Here is a 17,049-nt window from a genome sequence, read left to right as displayed (position 1 = left end):
TCTTCTAAAAAGACCCTAGAATAACATATAAATCAGATGATTAAATGTCATTTGATTCTGCTGATTTTTAGTGTAGGCACCTTCTACGGTGCAACAGTGCAACACATCTAGTTTTGGGGCTTCATATGCAAATGTCAGGCTGAAAAGCATGAGAATGTGGGTTCAAGTCTGAGAACGACCACTATGTGCAAAGACCCACCAGATATCAGTATATCCCTCCCAAGACCGACCAGATAACTGGAGCATCATCAGGTCACAGGTATTTTAGCTTTTTTTGCTTTCCCATGCATATAGAAAACCATTCATGGCCATGCACATATATGAGAACATAATCACATATCCATGAATGTAGGAAACCTTTATACCTGTTCCATGACATATTGAAGCTGTCGAAAACTAGTTGCATCTACAGATATTTCATGTGGCAATGCAGAGCTCATACAAGAACTTTGTTGTACAGTTGATGAATCTGCGTCTGGTGGATGTTCTTTACTTACTCCTTCAACTTCACTATCACATCCGACTTCATTTTGAATCTGATGCATGTATTTTGGGACATGAACTTGATCATTTAATGTGGCTTTTACTTGCTGCTGAAGAAGTTTTTCCATCTTTTCCTCTGATGTCATAGATGGACCCTTTGGTGAAGAATCAGTAGGCTGGACATGATCTGATGCATAAGAAGAAACCTTTGAAGACAGAGAAGGATAATTTTGGTTCTCTGATTTAATACTCGTTGTTGTTGGTGTGATGGCAACCTGAAGTGATTCACAGGAAAGATTATTGGACTCTGAATGCACATAAGAAATACGATCATGCAAATAACTCATATAATCAGGTCCCATATTTTGCTTTGATTGTAGAATGTCTGGAGAATGAGAAGTTTCTCTGGTTGAGGACACAGCAGATGGAGGTTTTACATTTTTAAATTGGTTCTGGTAATTTGAGTGCTTTCTTTGCAAAGTGATCTGTCACATGATAATATGTAAGTATGAAACAAGTGACCTTATTATAGAGTCTAAAATCATAATCTTTTGATAATTATCCAACATCAGATTGGATTAAATAGAAAAAGATCCTCCAATTTTAAAGCAATTTACAAGGTCATATCTGATGTAAAGCTAGTGCCATGACTAAGTGTCTCTATCAATTTATAACAGGCCAAAATTTTATGATTTCCATTGGTATAGTTTCCAGGCATCTGCATTTAAAGTTTCTGTTGATTAAAATGAAAAGTCTTTGTTTTTTAGTGCATGTGAATTGATTATTTAATGACAACTGATCGTGAGGACTGAGAAACACCTTTGGCAGGTAAGTCTTAGAATTTTGGTTTCAGGGGACAACTGAGAAATAGGAAGATCAAGATGTAATTGAATTTCTCAATCTCCTTGGAGGAGTCCTGTTCCTAATGAGCAGGACTGCCAAATCCCATATTTTTTTTTCTAAAAATTGGAAAATAGTATATTAGGGTTTTCTGATCGTGGCAAGCAACAGGGCTATGTTTGGTGATTGGGACTGATAGTGTTTGGTCCTTAGCATATATCTGTAGTTGCTGGAACTGGTTTTAAATTTTTTGGCGGAAGAATGAATTTTATCTAAATTTTTCATTTTCCTATTTTACTGCCCCTGTCAGCATGATTGTGAAGGGTTGTTTTTACGAATTATTTGAAACGAGTGTTCTTGGAGCCTTGTTTTCTAAATCAGAATTTGTTAGAAACTGATTGAAAATCGCTCAGGACTTTCTTAGAAAGGCGACAGATACATATTCCTATAAACTAATTTGGGAGAGCATTCTAACCTATAAATCATAGCCTTTGCATTAGTTAGATGTAAAAAAATGCTTTCCTCCATGGTGAATTAAAAGAAGAATGCATGATTCCTCCTCCTAGTATTGTGATACCTTCAAGGGAGGTTTATAGGTTGAAGAAGTCTATTTATGGGCTGAAACAATCTGCAAGAGCTTGATTTGACCGGTTTAGTACCACTATCAAGAAATTTGTGTACACTCAAAGCAGGAATACATACTTTGTTGGTTAACCTTGAGAATGGTTTGTCCTACTTTTAATATATACATTGATGACATAGTTGTTACTAGTGACCATTAGGTTGAGATTGAGAAACTGAAGACTTTTCTAGCCTCTAAATTTGCGATAAAAGATTTGGGAGATCTTAAATATTTCTTGGCCATTGAGGTGCCAAGGTCCAAGAGGGGAATATTTGTCTCAAAGGAAGAATATTCTTAATCTTCCAGAAGAAATAGGGAAATGGGTGCTAAGATGATAGATACACCTACCAACCCCAATGTTTTAAAAGCGCAAGGCGCAAAAAAGGTGCAGAGGCCAATTTGTGCCTCAGTCGCAAGGCGCAAGGTGAGCCGCACATCTTTTTAAAGCAAGGTGCAAAAATACAAAAAAAATCAAAAAAAAATGTCAAACAAAGAGAAACAAAAATTATTAAACATAATATTAATAAAAAATATAAGCTTAAATTTTAAAATAGATGTTATAAAAAACCCTTTATCTAAAATTAAAATAGATAAACATAACATGTAAAGCGTATTCAAATGAGAATTTAAAATAAAATCAAACATATAAAACATTTTCAAGCAAGTAAAACTCACAATCTCTTTTTTTCCTCAATTGCATTACTTTAAGTAGCTAATGTGATGTAAAACATATTACATTCCTGATTCTACGAGCCACCTTTGTGCCACGCCCCTCAAGGCAAGCCCAAGCAAGTCCATATTAGGGTCTTAAGTTCTTAGTTTTCACACAAAAAATAATGATTTTATAATTCTAATTGCTTTTTAAGAAGATATTTTATTAGGATGAATGAATGAGCAACATTAGCAAATAGAGGTTGGAGAACTTTTTGAAGCAAGGCACAAGGTGAGGCACACACCTATCACTCAAGTATAAAGACATGTTTCAAAAAGATTGATGGGAAGATGATCAATCATAAAAAATTAAAAAACAAAAAGATTGGTGGGAAGACTTCTTTACTTGTCCTTGACAAGACCAACTATTGCCTATGCAATTGGAATAATGTCAATATATGCATACTCCTCAGGTTCCCCATCTTGAAGCAGCTGAGATGATTCTCAAATATTTGAAGGCCTCTTGTGGAAGGGGACTCTTATTATATGATAATGGGCATCTACAGCTAGATGTGTACACTAATGCAAATAGGGCCAGGTCAATTGATGACGAAAGGTCTATTTAAGGATATTGCACCCTACTTGGAGGCAATTTGGTTACTTAGAGGAGCAAAAAGCAAAACGTGGTGACTCGATCTAGTGCAAAAGTAGAATCCGGTCCATGGCTAATGGAATATCAAATTATGGCTAAAAATAATTTTGAAGGAGCTTCATATTGAATCTAAGAATCCTATGAAATTATATTGTGATAATAAAGTAACCATTAACATAGCCCACCATCCTGTGCAACATGGTCAAACCAAGCATGAGAAAGCTGATAGCCATTTTGTTAAGGGAGAAGATTAACATGAATTCCAAATGTCAAGACTGTAACCAACTTGTTAAATTTTTTACAAAGAGCTCATTCGTTTCCTCTGGTGTTTAACATCTAAAACTATAATAATTACTTTAAGAGGTGCATTGGAGTTGGAGAACTTTTCTTGGTTCCAATATCTAAATGTAGAGAATGTTGTTCCAAAATCTGAATGTTATGTTTTGAAAAATAGTAATTGACTGCTTTAACCCTAGATATGAGAAAATTTCTTTATCTATTTAATAAAATAATTAACAATTAATTAATGAATATAAAAAGATTAAATTAATTAATTGATCAAAAAATAAATAATGTTTTAATAAATATATATAACTAGAACTTAATAAATAATTAATAAAAAATAAATAGATCAATGATGAATTATTAAATAATTAATAGTATCTAACAAATAATAATATTTATTAATTATTCATAAAAATGTTTATTTATTAAATAATTATTTAATTACACTACATTATTTATAATAGAAATTTGTAATAACTATTTATTAAGAATCAATTATGTAATAATATAATAAAATTAATTATTAAAATCAAATAATTAGAATTGGAAGGAGCACATATCTAGAAATTAAAATTAAATATTAATAAAATAATAATTATTAATAATCAATTATTTAAAATTAATTAAATATTTTAGCATTTAATAAATAGTTAAGTATTACTTAAAAAACAACACGAAGGTTGAACAATTTTTTGCCTCCAGGTTGTGGGTCAATGGTTCAACCATTTGGGTCAAACAAGCTAAACCTTTTATATACATACATACATGCATACATACATATATATATATAGAAAGTTTGATATCATCCGATACATTAAGGCTAAAGAAGAAGTGGCAACCAAACACCCCCTCTTTTTCTCTCTCTAAAAGTGGTACAATTCCACTTTAGAGTTAAGAGCTAAGAGGAAACAAACAGGCCCTAAGGGTTTAATAAAGAAGAAACTTAACTTTGACTAGATACGTGAGCATAATTGACATCTATGCTCCACTTGAGAGGGAGTGTAGGAATATTTAATTTTATTTGTTTCATGTAAAGAGGGGCATGATAATAGTTTCGTTCCTTTTAAACACACAAGTATAAATAAGAAAGGACGGATCGACTCAAAAGCACTTCCACTATTTCTCATTAGTTAGTTAGCCTATATACAAAGCAAAGGCAAAAGAGGCTTTGATTGATTTTATCCCATTAAGGTTTGCTCATTGCATAAGGACAAAAGATGGACTTGGGGGGGGGGGGGGACATTCAGAAATCATGATTCAAAGATGGTATTAATGCACTTTGGTCCCATAGAAGAGAAATTCTTATCAGGAAGAGCCGCCATCTGTTCTTGAAGGTTGTGCTTTTGTCTGAAACCTGCAAGGCTGTAGGAGGAAGGCAAGCCACAGGTGGTGGGTAATAGGGTAGATGAACAAAGAAAGGCCCCATGCCCCATAAGTTTTCATACAGTTCTCCAGGAGGCAAGATTTGTAGCTAATACTGGACACTTCAATCAGATGGACCAAAAGAATTATTAATATTTTGACGAACAAGCTAGAAAAGGAGAAAATAGGGTAGAGCTATATTCAATGTCTACCGATCCAGTGTTGGCAAAATGGCCATTTATGTACTCGGGTGTATCTCCTTATGGGAGAGTTAAGATGCTCTATTTATTGATATGCTTTCTTTTACAACTTGATAAAATTTCTTTGATCTGTTAGTTATCAAAAGAAAACAAAAACTAATAGAGATGGTTACAAAACTGTTAAGGAAATATGTCTCAAGAATTTTCCCATGTCAGTTTTGTAACATACCGTCACACCAGTTTCATTCTTAGCTTGGGTGGAAGATGAAATTTTAACCTCAATTCCTCCAATAATCTCATTCCCCTGCAAATGTAAAGCAATTCACCAACACCAGTTCTCTTTAAAGAGAAATGTAAGTGAAACAAAATGGTTAATCGTGTCAGATAAATAAATGATTATGACATTGAAGTGATTCAACCATGAGATAACATGTTATTTAATTTTTTTCTTACTGACCTCTCTCTTGGATAAGGTTTCCTCCCAATTCTCAGTGTCTGTGTCCAACCAATCAGTATAAGAGGAATCTTCCAAAGTAACAGCCTCTACAGCATCCATTGCCTGAGAACTTGTTCTACAAATATCGGAATTATCAGAATCAGTAACCAAAGGACTAACTGTGTCAGGTGAAATTTTCATATCAGGTTGCCGATGCTTTGATGTATTTCTCAGTTCACTTGACTCTGAACATGAAGATTTGAAGCCTGACTTCTTGAGAGGGTCTTCAGGGCCATCAATGGCACGAGAAGAGGATGAAAACCATGACATTTCATCATCATTACTAGCATTCCCTTGCCCGAATGTGGAATCACAGCTTCTGCATGTCAAAGTCAAGAATGGGAATAGGCACTACAAATCAGGATTTACTTTTTTTTCATCAGAAACCAAAAGAAGATTAATTTACAATGGGTATGGAACTAAACAAAACAAAACTGCAAAACATAATTCATGTAGCCAACCCCATATAGTTGGGATATGGCTTAGATGATGATGATGATGAACCAAAAGAAGATTAATTTATTAAACCTGCCAAAGAATGTGGAAGCAATGCATTGCACAAAGGTTTGAAATTACACAAAAATTCACATATGTAGGCTAGGCCCAAGAATGATCCACATTTATACATTTTTGTTAATGCTTTTATGCTTGAAGGGCATAATGTAATTTATTTGTTTGTATTTTGAAGCAGGGAGGGGTGTTTGGGGGTTAGAGCAAATTTATAGCTTTGATACTAGGCGAGCATGTTCCTAGTGATTGAAGTAATTCCAAGGTACATAAGAAATTTGAGTCCTGGAAAAACAAATATGTAAAAATATAAACCTGGTAAACATAAGTTTAGCTTGGAAAACAAAAGACAAGTTCTTTGAAGTTACCTAAACATACGAACAACATCCTCAAAATTGCCAATATCAGGCCATCCATAATACAAAAGGTCACCATTCTCCTTGTCCTCTTGCTCATTACTAAAAAATTCAAGGTCGCTCCCTGCTGAAGAAATATCATGAAGTGGGAAGTGGCACAAACTGTTGTCCATTCCAGAACTTCTACTATCAAGCATTGCGTCATCTGCAGAGAACTCGTTGCCAATTGAATCTACATTGCAATTATTGAAGCAACTATTGGGTATCTCAGTGTTATCAGAAGTTAAAGTTGCTACTTCTTTAATGGAGTCAGTATCACATGAAGCAGAAAACACACCATCAGGTGTGCAAGACCACGAACCCTTTTCCAACATCGAATGCTTTCCTTGCTTTAGAGTTGGAGATATTGTTTCCTGTTTTTCTAAAATACCATCATCGGCAATATATTTGCTTTTTGTGTTCTTTGTAAAAGTACATACTGTCTCAAGGCGTGGCTTCTTGTGGCGATCAATTTCAGGTGCACAATCACCCCAAACAATATCGTCAAGCTGTAAAACCAGTTAGAGGATTTAGATTATCAGAATTGTACATTCAACATAAAATTAGCATATCATAATGAAAGAATAAAAATAACTGAAGTACCAGAAATGAACATGAAACAAAAACAAATATTGATAAATCATGATAAAGGAAGAAAAACAAAGTAAATAAAATTAAAGATGGAAAGTTGAGGTCATATGCATGAAATCCTGAGGTCCACAAAGTTTAGGGTAGGAAGAGATCGCTCAGCTCTCATTAACTCCCGCTAGAGCTGATCAATTAAACTCCATATTTAATATTTTTCACCCTCTAACCTCCTTATCTTCATTGTTATCCAAAACATCCTCAATCATCTCAGATGGATCATATTGAGACAATTCATTTTCTTCTTCAATCACACATAGGGATCAACACAAAATTAGCTTTGTCAAAATCCATCCACAGTTTGAATTGGCACAATCACCACAGTCAAAACTCCTACTCCTCAGGATGTATAACCAGTCACAATTTTTTTTTCACAATAAAATATTTATTAAAACAAAAAAGAATGTACAAGAAAGGTGACAAGAAGTCACCCAAGAGAAGAGGAAATATACTTTCACCCACTACATGCTAAAACTCTAAATCCAAGACATCACACCCAAATCTGAAAAGAAACAAACAACCCAATTGACCCTAACAAACCTGAACGCATTAAGATTCTGCCCTCCCATCCCTACCAACATCACAAAGCTTCAAAAACCTACATCAAGCCCCCCAATGCCAAACAACAAAGAGACTAAAATTCCAACTTAAACCTCACAATCTTGCTCAATTACTCGGCTTCTTCAGTGACTTGAACATGAAGTCCTTTGCTCTTCTTACAAACCTTCATTACCTTTTTCACCTTCTTACAAGGCTTAACACCAAACATCACCCATTCAATCAGCAAAAAAAAAAATTTGAAACCGGAATTGTATGAGGGCTTCTGTTTCTTCTAAGCCATCTCATTGCATTTGCGCCTCCACAGTTACCCGTGAATCCAATTGAATATCATTGATCCTTTCTAACTCTAACACTGAATTTTCCCAAAAGCCTGCTCTGTGACCACCTCACCTTCCTTTTTATCGTCATCCCCTGCCACACCAAACGCTTCCAATCTTCCTTGAGCATCCTTTACCCAGAGGCTAGTTCCTTCTGCTTCATTATCCAGATTATTTCTCCTTCGAACACTTTTTTGTAGGCATTCTATATTTCTCCTCCAGCACTTTGAAGGTTCTCCTAGCAGATTCTTCTCCTCTTAGGAAAAAAACCCCAATAACCAGTCAAAACCATCACCTTGACTTGAGTGTCTTCCCCCAAGGATTTCTATTCCAATTGCAATTAAAATAAGGGTTCGCCCTGTTAGCTGGGAACTTCTGTCATTAGATAGTCTCTCAATTGAAATTCTTCAACAAAGACTAACTCAATTCACATAAAATCTGGAAGAGGTTAATGATGGGTTGCACTTATAATCTATCAGCAAGGTCATGCTCCTTAATAAATGGTCACATGCTGCTAGAGAAATGTATCATGTAAAAATAACAAATCATGGTTTAATGCTTCAACTGTACAATCATTGTCATCAATTTGACTAGTCCAATGAGAGGATTAAGTCTCTTAATCTCCTGTTTCTACATCAAACAAACCATAAGTAATCTTCTCCAACATATGATTGAGATCTATATGTTTTTCATCCTTAAGATTCTGAAACACGTACTATTTTCATCCTCTCTGAGTTTTCCTCCGATGTTTTTAATGTTACTTCCTTTTTATATAAGTTCTTGGCCGCTTTCTTTTTAGTGATACCTCAAGGTACAAGGTGAATGTTCAATAACCAGCCATCTTTTGAAGACATATTAACAGTTTGATCCAAATTACAATAGAATACTTCCATAGGATCAAAGTATTGGTATTGGGTATCATATTGGAAAGTTTGGATATGCATACAAATACACTTTGGAAACGCATGGATACGGACGAAAGATATGAAAATGCTTGGATACACTAGGGAAATGCATACAAATCACATAAATATGTTAATAAAGCTAAATATAAAGCTGAGTTATCTATGAATACAATATAAGCACATGAGAAATGCACACTTTAATAGGTTATACGAAGAGGAACATTACAATCAACAATACCAGGACTCTAGAACATGTACACATCATACAATAATTATCAATCTATTTCAGTTTTCATAATTATAATTTTCAATTTTTGTTAACTTTTTGGGAAATTTTATTTTTTTAGTATTTGTATATAAATAATAGCTCTATTTTTTTCCAATAATAAATATGTTCTCATTTTTAACATGTAACTTTTTATTTTACATATAATTGTAAATAAATCATATAAATCATTTAAGATAGAATATTTTTTTATAAATAAGGTGAACAAAATGAATTATTTTTTATTTTCGATTTTCATTAAATTTTGGGAAATTTTTGGGAAATTTTAAATCTTGAATTATTTATTTCAGTTTTTATAATTATAATTTTCAAATTCTATTGATTTTTTGGGAAATTTTATTTATTTAGTATTTATACGTAAATAAACTCTATTTTTCAAATAATATATTTTCATTTTTAACATATAATTTACAAGTAAAATAAAACATAAGAACACATAAATCATTTAAGGTAGATAAAATAAATTATTTTTACCACTTTTTGTTTTATTAATTTTTTGAGGAAAATTGAAACTTAGATTATTTATTTCAGTTTTTATAATTATAATTTTCAATTTTTACTAAAGTCTAAAAACAGTCCAAAAGCGGTCAATATACAAAGTCATGAAACCATGCACCGATATGCTTCCGTATCAATGCATACCAGACCATATCCACCGATATGGTGTGATACAAAGATGTATCATACCGATACACATGACTCGTGCGATATAAACCCAGTTGTGGCATATCCTATATCTGTGGTCATTGATACGGATACGATATGCCCCATATTAGGAGTATCATGTCAATACTTTAATCACTTCCACTACCAAACCAGACAATTCTAAAGTAGGCTCTAGTTTACCTACTATCCAAAGGTAAATTTGTTTCATTTATTCATTGTTAATCCATCTCAAAGAAAATTACTTAACAATTTGCTCCAGTGGACCAAACTCTAGTGAACCATTTTTTATGGTTTTCAACATTCCTATTACTCAGGACATTTTTTTCTCATTCTAGTGAATATCACAGCATTGTGGATGCTCTCAATACTTAATCATACAACTAACATTCCCTTTAGTTTCAACAAAGTGTTGGAGTTCATGCATAAGCCCCATCTGCTCAGTTGACTGCTATCGGGTTCACCCTATGATATTTCATATACGCCATATTTTCAAGACCTTTCTAATTTGATGGCCCTCTCATCTTCATTTTCATGCTTATTTGGATGCTGAGCAGGTCAATCCCCTGCTGGATAATGTATCTTTCTAGGCAACTATCTCATTTCCAGAAGCTTTTACAAGCAGGTCACAATTTCTAACTCCAATACAGAATCTAAATATTGCAGCCTTACAAGCACATACACAAAATAAAATGGATCAGGTCCTTTCTTGGTGAATAGGGATGTGGGTTGGGTTAAGAAATAAACCTGTCTTGACCTTAATCAGGTTTGGTTTGAGGTCAACCTGCACCAAACCCAACCCCGTTGACACAGTGACATTGGAAAACTCTAAATATAGCCATTGCAAATAACTGTGGTGCTGTTCATGAGTCGGATCGGGTTCAGGTTGTGCCAGACCTATGTCAAACCCAATACAATGGCATCTCTACTGGTGAAGCTGTGCATGTTTTGTCTAGGCCTTCATATGTTGTGATGTGATGACAATGAAGGCATTATTACTTAACCTCTAATAAAGTATTCCATGCTCCCCCCGCAAAAAAAAAAAAAGTTCCCCTTGATTTCCATTTTGTTTTAGTCTCAGCTAAAAGTGCCCCTTGATTTCCATTTTGTTTTAGCCTCAGCTAAAAGTTCCCCTTGATTTCCATTTTGTTTTAGCCTCAGCTCATCTCAATCCATGATTAGGGTTCCAAATGTTATCTTCTTTCAGTATCACTCCCAATAGGGTTTTCTTTTCTTTTTTTTTTTTTTTTGTCTAATTGTTTAACTGTTCGCTTCATTACAAAATTGTAATATATAAATAAAAGCACGTCCTATATATGCCGATTAAGGCGTTATGGTTTGGAGAATTGAGTGCTGGCTGTTATCTCAGGAAGTGACTAGGGAGTTATAATTTTGATTCTTGAATTTTGTATTGGGGGATGTACCTCTGAGTGTTAGTTTGTAGGCTAGGGCTTAGAGAGCTTTTATTTCATTGTTCTTGATGATTCCATATCACCTATCTCGTATCCCTTCCTTTTCTTTTAATGAATTTAATTTTTATTTACTATCAGAAAATATGTCAATTAAGATATTTACAATTTCTCATTGACATTTTGATATATCTCATAAAGATAAAAGAGGTTTGACAAGTACAAAAAACAGAAATTGCATATTTCAAGAGTTTGAGAAAATTCATCAAGTGATTGAATAATCTGAATACTTATCTAGCAAGGTAGCAAGTTGGCAATTCGGCCGAGAGATAAAGTTTTGCTACCTAAAGACAATGGTAATAAATTTGCAGACGACCAGCTGGAAATTTAACGACCACTAATAGAGAATTTCAATGCTACCAGCCTCATCTTTTTTTTTTCTCTCATTTTTCTTTCCTTTTCATATTTTGGGCATGTAATTTACAAGTTCTACATATAAAGAAGTTGCGCTAACCATAAGAACCAGAGAACACATGAATTTCTTCCATTTTACTCCTTCCAAAAATCATAAGAACTAGACTGATATCTGTGGATGAATATGACAATCAGAATAACAAGTGCACGGAATGTTTAAAAGATTAGATCTACAAAATACAAAACTAAAAATAAATAAATACAAAACTCCCTTACCTCGTACGAAGTCCAGTCTGACATTCCTCCCAGATGCTCTATCCAGAACTAAGGATTTGCACAACTCTTTGATCTGATCTCATGTTTACAGCAGATTAAAAAGGAAAAAAAAATCTTTGTATTATCTCCAATTGTCGAATTGAAGAAACCAAAAGAGGGGGGAACCTTCCTCAATCACCAAACCCTAACTGAAACACCCCGAAAAAATGAATGGAAGAAGCTCCAAACAACCAAAATCTTCTCTAAATTAACACACATAATAGCTCATAGAGAAAAGTCCTTAAAGCTCCAAACTTATAACATTCGGTCTAAAATTTACCAGAAACTACAAAACCAGCTGTCAGAAAACTACTTTCGGAGTTATAGAACAGTCTGAGGACCGCCGGAAAACAAGAACTCTTGCCCTAATGAGAAGTCGCCGGAGATTAGTGTTTTTCCAGGTTCTATAGTCCCCTCGAATGAAGTTTTTTTATCTATTTTCATTTTAAAAGATAATAAATAGAGGGTTGTCGTGCGAGGAAGACACGTGGCGAATGAGATCAAAACAATGGCGGCAGCAAGCAACTGGAAAAAATTGCATATCAAAATTCGTGGTTCCGAAGCGGGTACAGGATACGATCTGTTCGTAAGACGCTATTGGTCCACGTCTACATACATATTTTTTCCTTTCGACACGTATACTTTCAAGATGCGTTAGATGTAAACCGGGTATTGGTCGAAGGCAAGTGGTGTGAAGTTCTACGGTTGGTTATTCATAAGGGCGGTTTACCTTGCTTTATTAATCTGCCTCCCTATCCCACCTGCTACCTTTTTATTTATTCCACAAGGTAATTTATTAATGTGACGCTATTTTCTATTTAAATGGTTTTTTGACTTTTCCTCGCGAGAAAACGAGAAGCTTCGTGTGAACGCAACGCAAGTGGTTGAGTGGTTTGACTGTAAAGAGTTCACATCAATTGGAGGAGCTCACATCTCCGCCCCATGACGCCCTCACATCAAATCCCCGCCGTGTGTTGGAGTTGGTGACAGCTGATTTGGCGGGTGCAAATGGTTCAAGTGAAGTGAAGTGTTACGGAAGAACCCGAATCAGTATGCCACGTGGATAAAAGGAGTCGTGAATGTACAGTTAAGAACTTCTCGAATGCTGTAGCGTCGCTAACAGGAGATGATAATTAAACACGTCAATTATTCACGTGGCAGGAGATACCCTATTTAACGGAAATTCACATGCGCGCTCGTACATTTCAGCCGTGTATTTAGAACATCTCCCGATGACAAACAATGGAAATGTTTCGAATGCACGATGACATGTGCACGTGGGGCGCCAAGAAATCGATTAATGGTTAATCAAAGCTTTTTGAGAAATTTTGGCTATATTTGGTTTGAAAGAAAAAGTAGGAAACCTATACAAGGTTTATAAGGCTTTGTTCGATTTGTGGGGCTTGAAGGGAATCGATAATGGTTAATTAAAGCTTTTTGGGAAATTTTGGCTATATTCGGTTTGAAGCTTTATTTGATTTGTGGAATGGGGATGAAAAACCTATACAGAGGGATGGAATGAAAAAATATGAGAAAACAAATCCCAAAATCGTGGAATCTGGTCTGGATTGCACTAAAACAGTGCAACCCGGGTAGAAAATCTGAGAAACTACTATTACTTTTCCTTCCCCGTTCGAACCCAGAAGAAGAGCGGCGGCGGCGGCGCCCCCTCTCAGCCACTCTCTTCCTTCCTCTCTCCTCTCTTTTTCTCTTTCTTCTTCCGTGTTTTGTTTTTCGCAGTACTATTCATCGTCTTCTCCACAACGAACAGAAAATACCAGCGGTGGTGACCATTTCATCGACTTCACAGCACTGTTACATCTTCGCTTTCCGCTGACGAATTAATATTCGTCTTCCTCTTGGTAAAACAGAGCACCCCACAGCGGCTATTCGTCTCCGATCACCCCACAGTTTTTGGCTCGTCCCACAGGAACTGAGTAAGAGAGGGAGGGAGAGAAAAGAGAGAGAGCTCGCTAGCTATCACCATGGGTGATATGCACAGTCGAGGTAAGGGTATCTCCTCGTCAGCTCTGCCATACAAGAGGACTCCACCCTTTTGGTTGAAGATCTCTTCTCAAGATGTTGAGGAGAACATCTGTAAATTCACAAAGAAGGGTTTGACGCCGTCTCAGATTGGTGTTATTCTTCATGATTCTCACGGTATTGCTCAGGTCAAGAGCGTAACGGGTAACAAGATCTTGCGTATCCTTAAGGTTCATGGGCTTTCTCCTGAAATTCCTGAGGATCTGTACCACCTCATTAAGAAGGCTGTTGCAATCTGAAAGCATCTTGAAAGAACAGGAAGGGCAAGGATTCCAAGCTCAGATTGATTTTGGTCGAGAGCAGGATCCACCGACTCGCCCGCTACTACAAGAGGACAGAGAAGCTTCCTCCCGTCTGGAAATACGAATCAACCACTGCAAGAACTCTCGTTGCTTAGTGTAGATTGTGTTTGGAAGGCGCAGATGGTGCAAATTCTATGGATTTCGGTGCCAAAGGACATCTTCCAAGTTCCAATGGATTTCTCTGTTTTTCCCTCCATTTTCTTCTTCTCTCTTCTCTTCACCTTCTTCTCTCTTCTCCCTCATAACAATATTTTCCTATAATTTTTTCATATATAAAACCAAACAGGTAAATTTTTATTTTCTCATCCCATCCTATCCATCGTTACTTTTCGCTTCCTCTCCTTAGTTTTTCCTTCAAACCAAATAAAGTCTTTACGGATATACTCCACCATTAAGATTCATGAATCATAGAGAATGGGACCCACAAATGAAACCAAGGAAAGCGGATGGCCTTCACTTCCTTACCTGGGTCCTGTTTGCGTTGATGCATGGCTTGATGCATTTCATCATTTCATGAGCATCACTTTGTCACGTTAGAAATTTGGGTAAAATATAAAAACCTCTCATAATTTTTTTTGGTAATATCCTGTGGAGTTTCTGACAATCATAATCAGGTTTCATTTTAATGAAAACGTTCTACGTAGGGGATATTTGGAACCGTGGCTATTTTTTCAAAAAAAATGGTGTCATGTCGGATCCACATAGGTCTTTCAACAAACACCCATATATTTCAATGTTTGGTTCAGACATTTATTGAAAAATCATGCATGCATCGGTGAACCGTTTCTCCCAACGGTTTATTGATTGGCGATTATGTGGTGCTTACCTGTCAAAAAATACATGAAAAAAAGTGATGAAAATCACCTTACCAAATAGCATAGTATTGCTCATTATCTACGTGGCAGAAACACTCCCAAACAAAATTAAAGCATTTTTTTTTGTAAAAATTAGGTCTTGGAAGCATGGGTGTTTTTTCTTGAAAATCAGTCCCAATAAACGTCCATGCTTCCAAACACCACCGTAATTTCACAAAAACTTACAATTACCTTCTATCTTTGTTCCAGCAATGGAGACTTCAAATTTATAAAACTACCCCTATAACTTATTAGGACATCTTTCAATATAATTTAAAATGCCAAATGTGTCCTATACTTCACTAGACCTAATGTTTTTATAGAATAAAATTATTTTATTCTTTTCAATCTAATTCAAGGAATTTTTAATTAAAAAGCAAAAAATTCTTTTGGAGGGTATTTTAATAAATTTCCATCTGAATTGATAGATATAAAGGTAAAATGGGTACTTTTGAAAAACTAATACATTTGGCCAACATTTTATATCCAAGACAATAACAAAAGGAGGGAACCGCAAGTTTTTCAAGGGAGGTTTTCTATATTTTACTCAAAAAATGAGCATGTCGTTGAATTGTATTGGGTGGCGTTTGAAATCAGTGTTGTTTCTCCAATGTTGCATTCCGATAAAAAATAGTGTTGCATAGGTATGTCATTTTTTTGAAAAACAGCATTTTTTTGTTTGTTTATGACCATTACTACCACGTAGGTGTTTTTCAATGCTACATCAGCACAAAGTTGCTAGTAACAATAGAAAAAACAAGAAAGCATTCAAAAGAGTGTTTTCTAGCATTTCCTGATTTCCCAATGCATGGTCTAAAAAAACGTTTTTTGGGAAAACACCCAACCAAATAGTGAGTGTTTCTTCAGAAAACATATTTCAAACGTGATGTTGATGTGGTGTCATTTTCTAAAATGGTATTGGTTCCAAACAAGGTTCAAAGTATTGATACATGTCATATCGGAGCCTTCCCGATATGCCCCTACAAGGGGTGTTTCAGATCGGCAAGTGGTTCGGGGGTAGATCAGCCTTAAACCGGCCTCTCTAAATCAAATTCAAAAAAAAAAAAAAAAAAAGACTACTGATATAGGCTAGCATGCCCTCGATACTTTGAACCTTGGTTCCAAACCCACTTGGTAAAGCATACTTTTGCAAAAGATGTTTCTTTAGGTTTCTTGAGAGGATAATCTTGAGTCCTCAAAAGTCAAAATGTGCTATTAGGCTCTATTTGGGATGAGTACAAATACCATATTTAGAAAAAGGGGTGTCAATTTGGACAGACCAATAAAACATCAGATTGGACTTGGTTCATCCGTAATGAATTTATATTGGATTGAGCCAATATCTGATCCAGTGATAGAAGATAAGAACACAAGTGTCAATGGACCATGTTTGAGTTCGAACCAATCTAAAGTAACATGAATTTGAATAGATTGGAGGACGGTCCAGACATTGAACTAGACCAGTCCAAAATGGTCCAAAATATATATTGGACTAGATTGGACCAGGTCCATTTGTAATGGACTCATACTGGAATAGATAGAATTGGACCAAATCCAGCCCAATTGACACCCCTATTTAGAAATGTAAATATAGAATATATTTGCATTCGCACAATTCTCAACCTTGTATACAATATTTTCTAAACCTTGCGTTTGCAAATGCATAAATACATATATGCATAAATATATGTTTAGATAGACAAATACATACATATATAGATGTGTGCATACACACACATAATTGCATACATGCATACTCATGTATATACATAAGTACATATATAAGTACATGCTTATATAACATTTATACATACAAACATGAAGTTAGGTTGGATTTGTAAC

At 35.1% G+C, this 17,049-nt stretch overlaps 1 protein-coding gene and 1 pseudogene across 3 annotated transcripts in view; one reads left to right on the top strand and one right to left on the bottom strand.

The window, feature by feature from the left end:
- The window catches only part of LOC148850477 (protein LNK1-like), a 35,968-nt gene extending 23,528 nt beyond the window's left edge, over window positions 1-12,440 (bottom strand). The window contains exons 1-5 of one of the 3 annotated variants that reach the window (XM_088944857.1): window positions 11,970-12,429; window positions 6,467-7,002; window positions 5,553-5,910; window positions 5,325-5,399; window positions 366-758 (exon numbers count right to left, since the gene is read on the bottom strand). In XM_088944857.1, coding sequence (XP_088800983.1) covers window positions 366-758; window positions 5,325-5,399; window positions 5,553-5,910; window positions 6,467-7,002; window positions 11,970-11,993 — 1,386 coding nt within the window. In that variant the 5' untranslated portion in view covers window positions 11,994-12,429. Of the gene's footprint in view, window positions 1-365; window positions 759-5,324; window positions 5,400-5,552; window positions 5,911-6,466; window positions 7,003-11,969 lie in introns of all 3 variants that reach the window. The other 2 variants (XM_088944858.1, XM_088944859.1) reach the window with 2 other exon arrangements.
- A 957-nt stretch (window positions 12,441-13,397) lies between these two features.
- LOC148850476 (small ribosomal subunit protein uS15 pseudogene) lies at window positions 13,398-14,659 on the top strand (annotated as a pseudogene).
- The last annotated feature ends 2,390 nt before the right edge of the window (window positions 14,660-17,049 follow it).

The sequence above is a fragment of the Nelumbo lutea genome, chromosome 5 (genome assembly GCF_056320005.1).
Source record: "Nelumbo lutea isolate HS-2025 chromosome 5, American lotus-T2T, whole genome shotgun sequence".
Lineage (NCBI taxonomy): Eukaryota > Viridiplantae > Streptophyta > Magnoliopsida > Proteales > Nelumbonaceae > Nelumbo > Nelumbo lutea.
The sequence above is the reverse complement of the archived record's forward strand: the minus strand, read 5'-3'. Positions and strand labels throughout refer to the sequence as shown.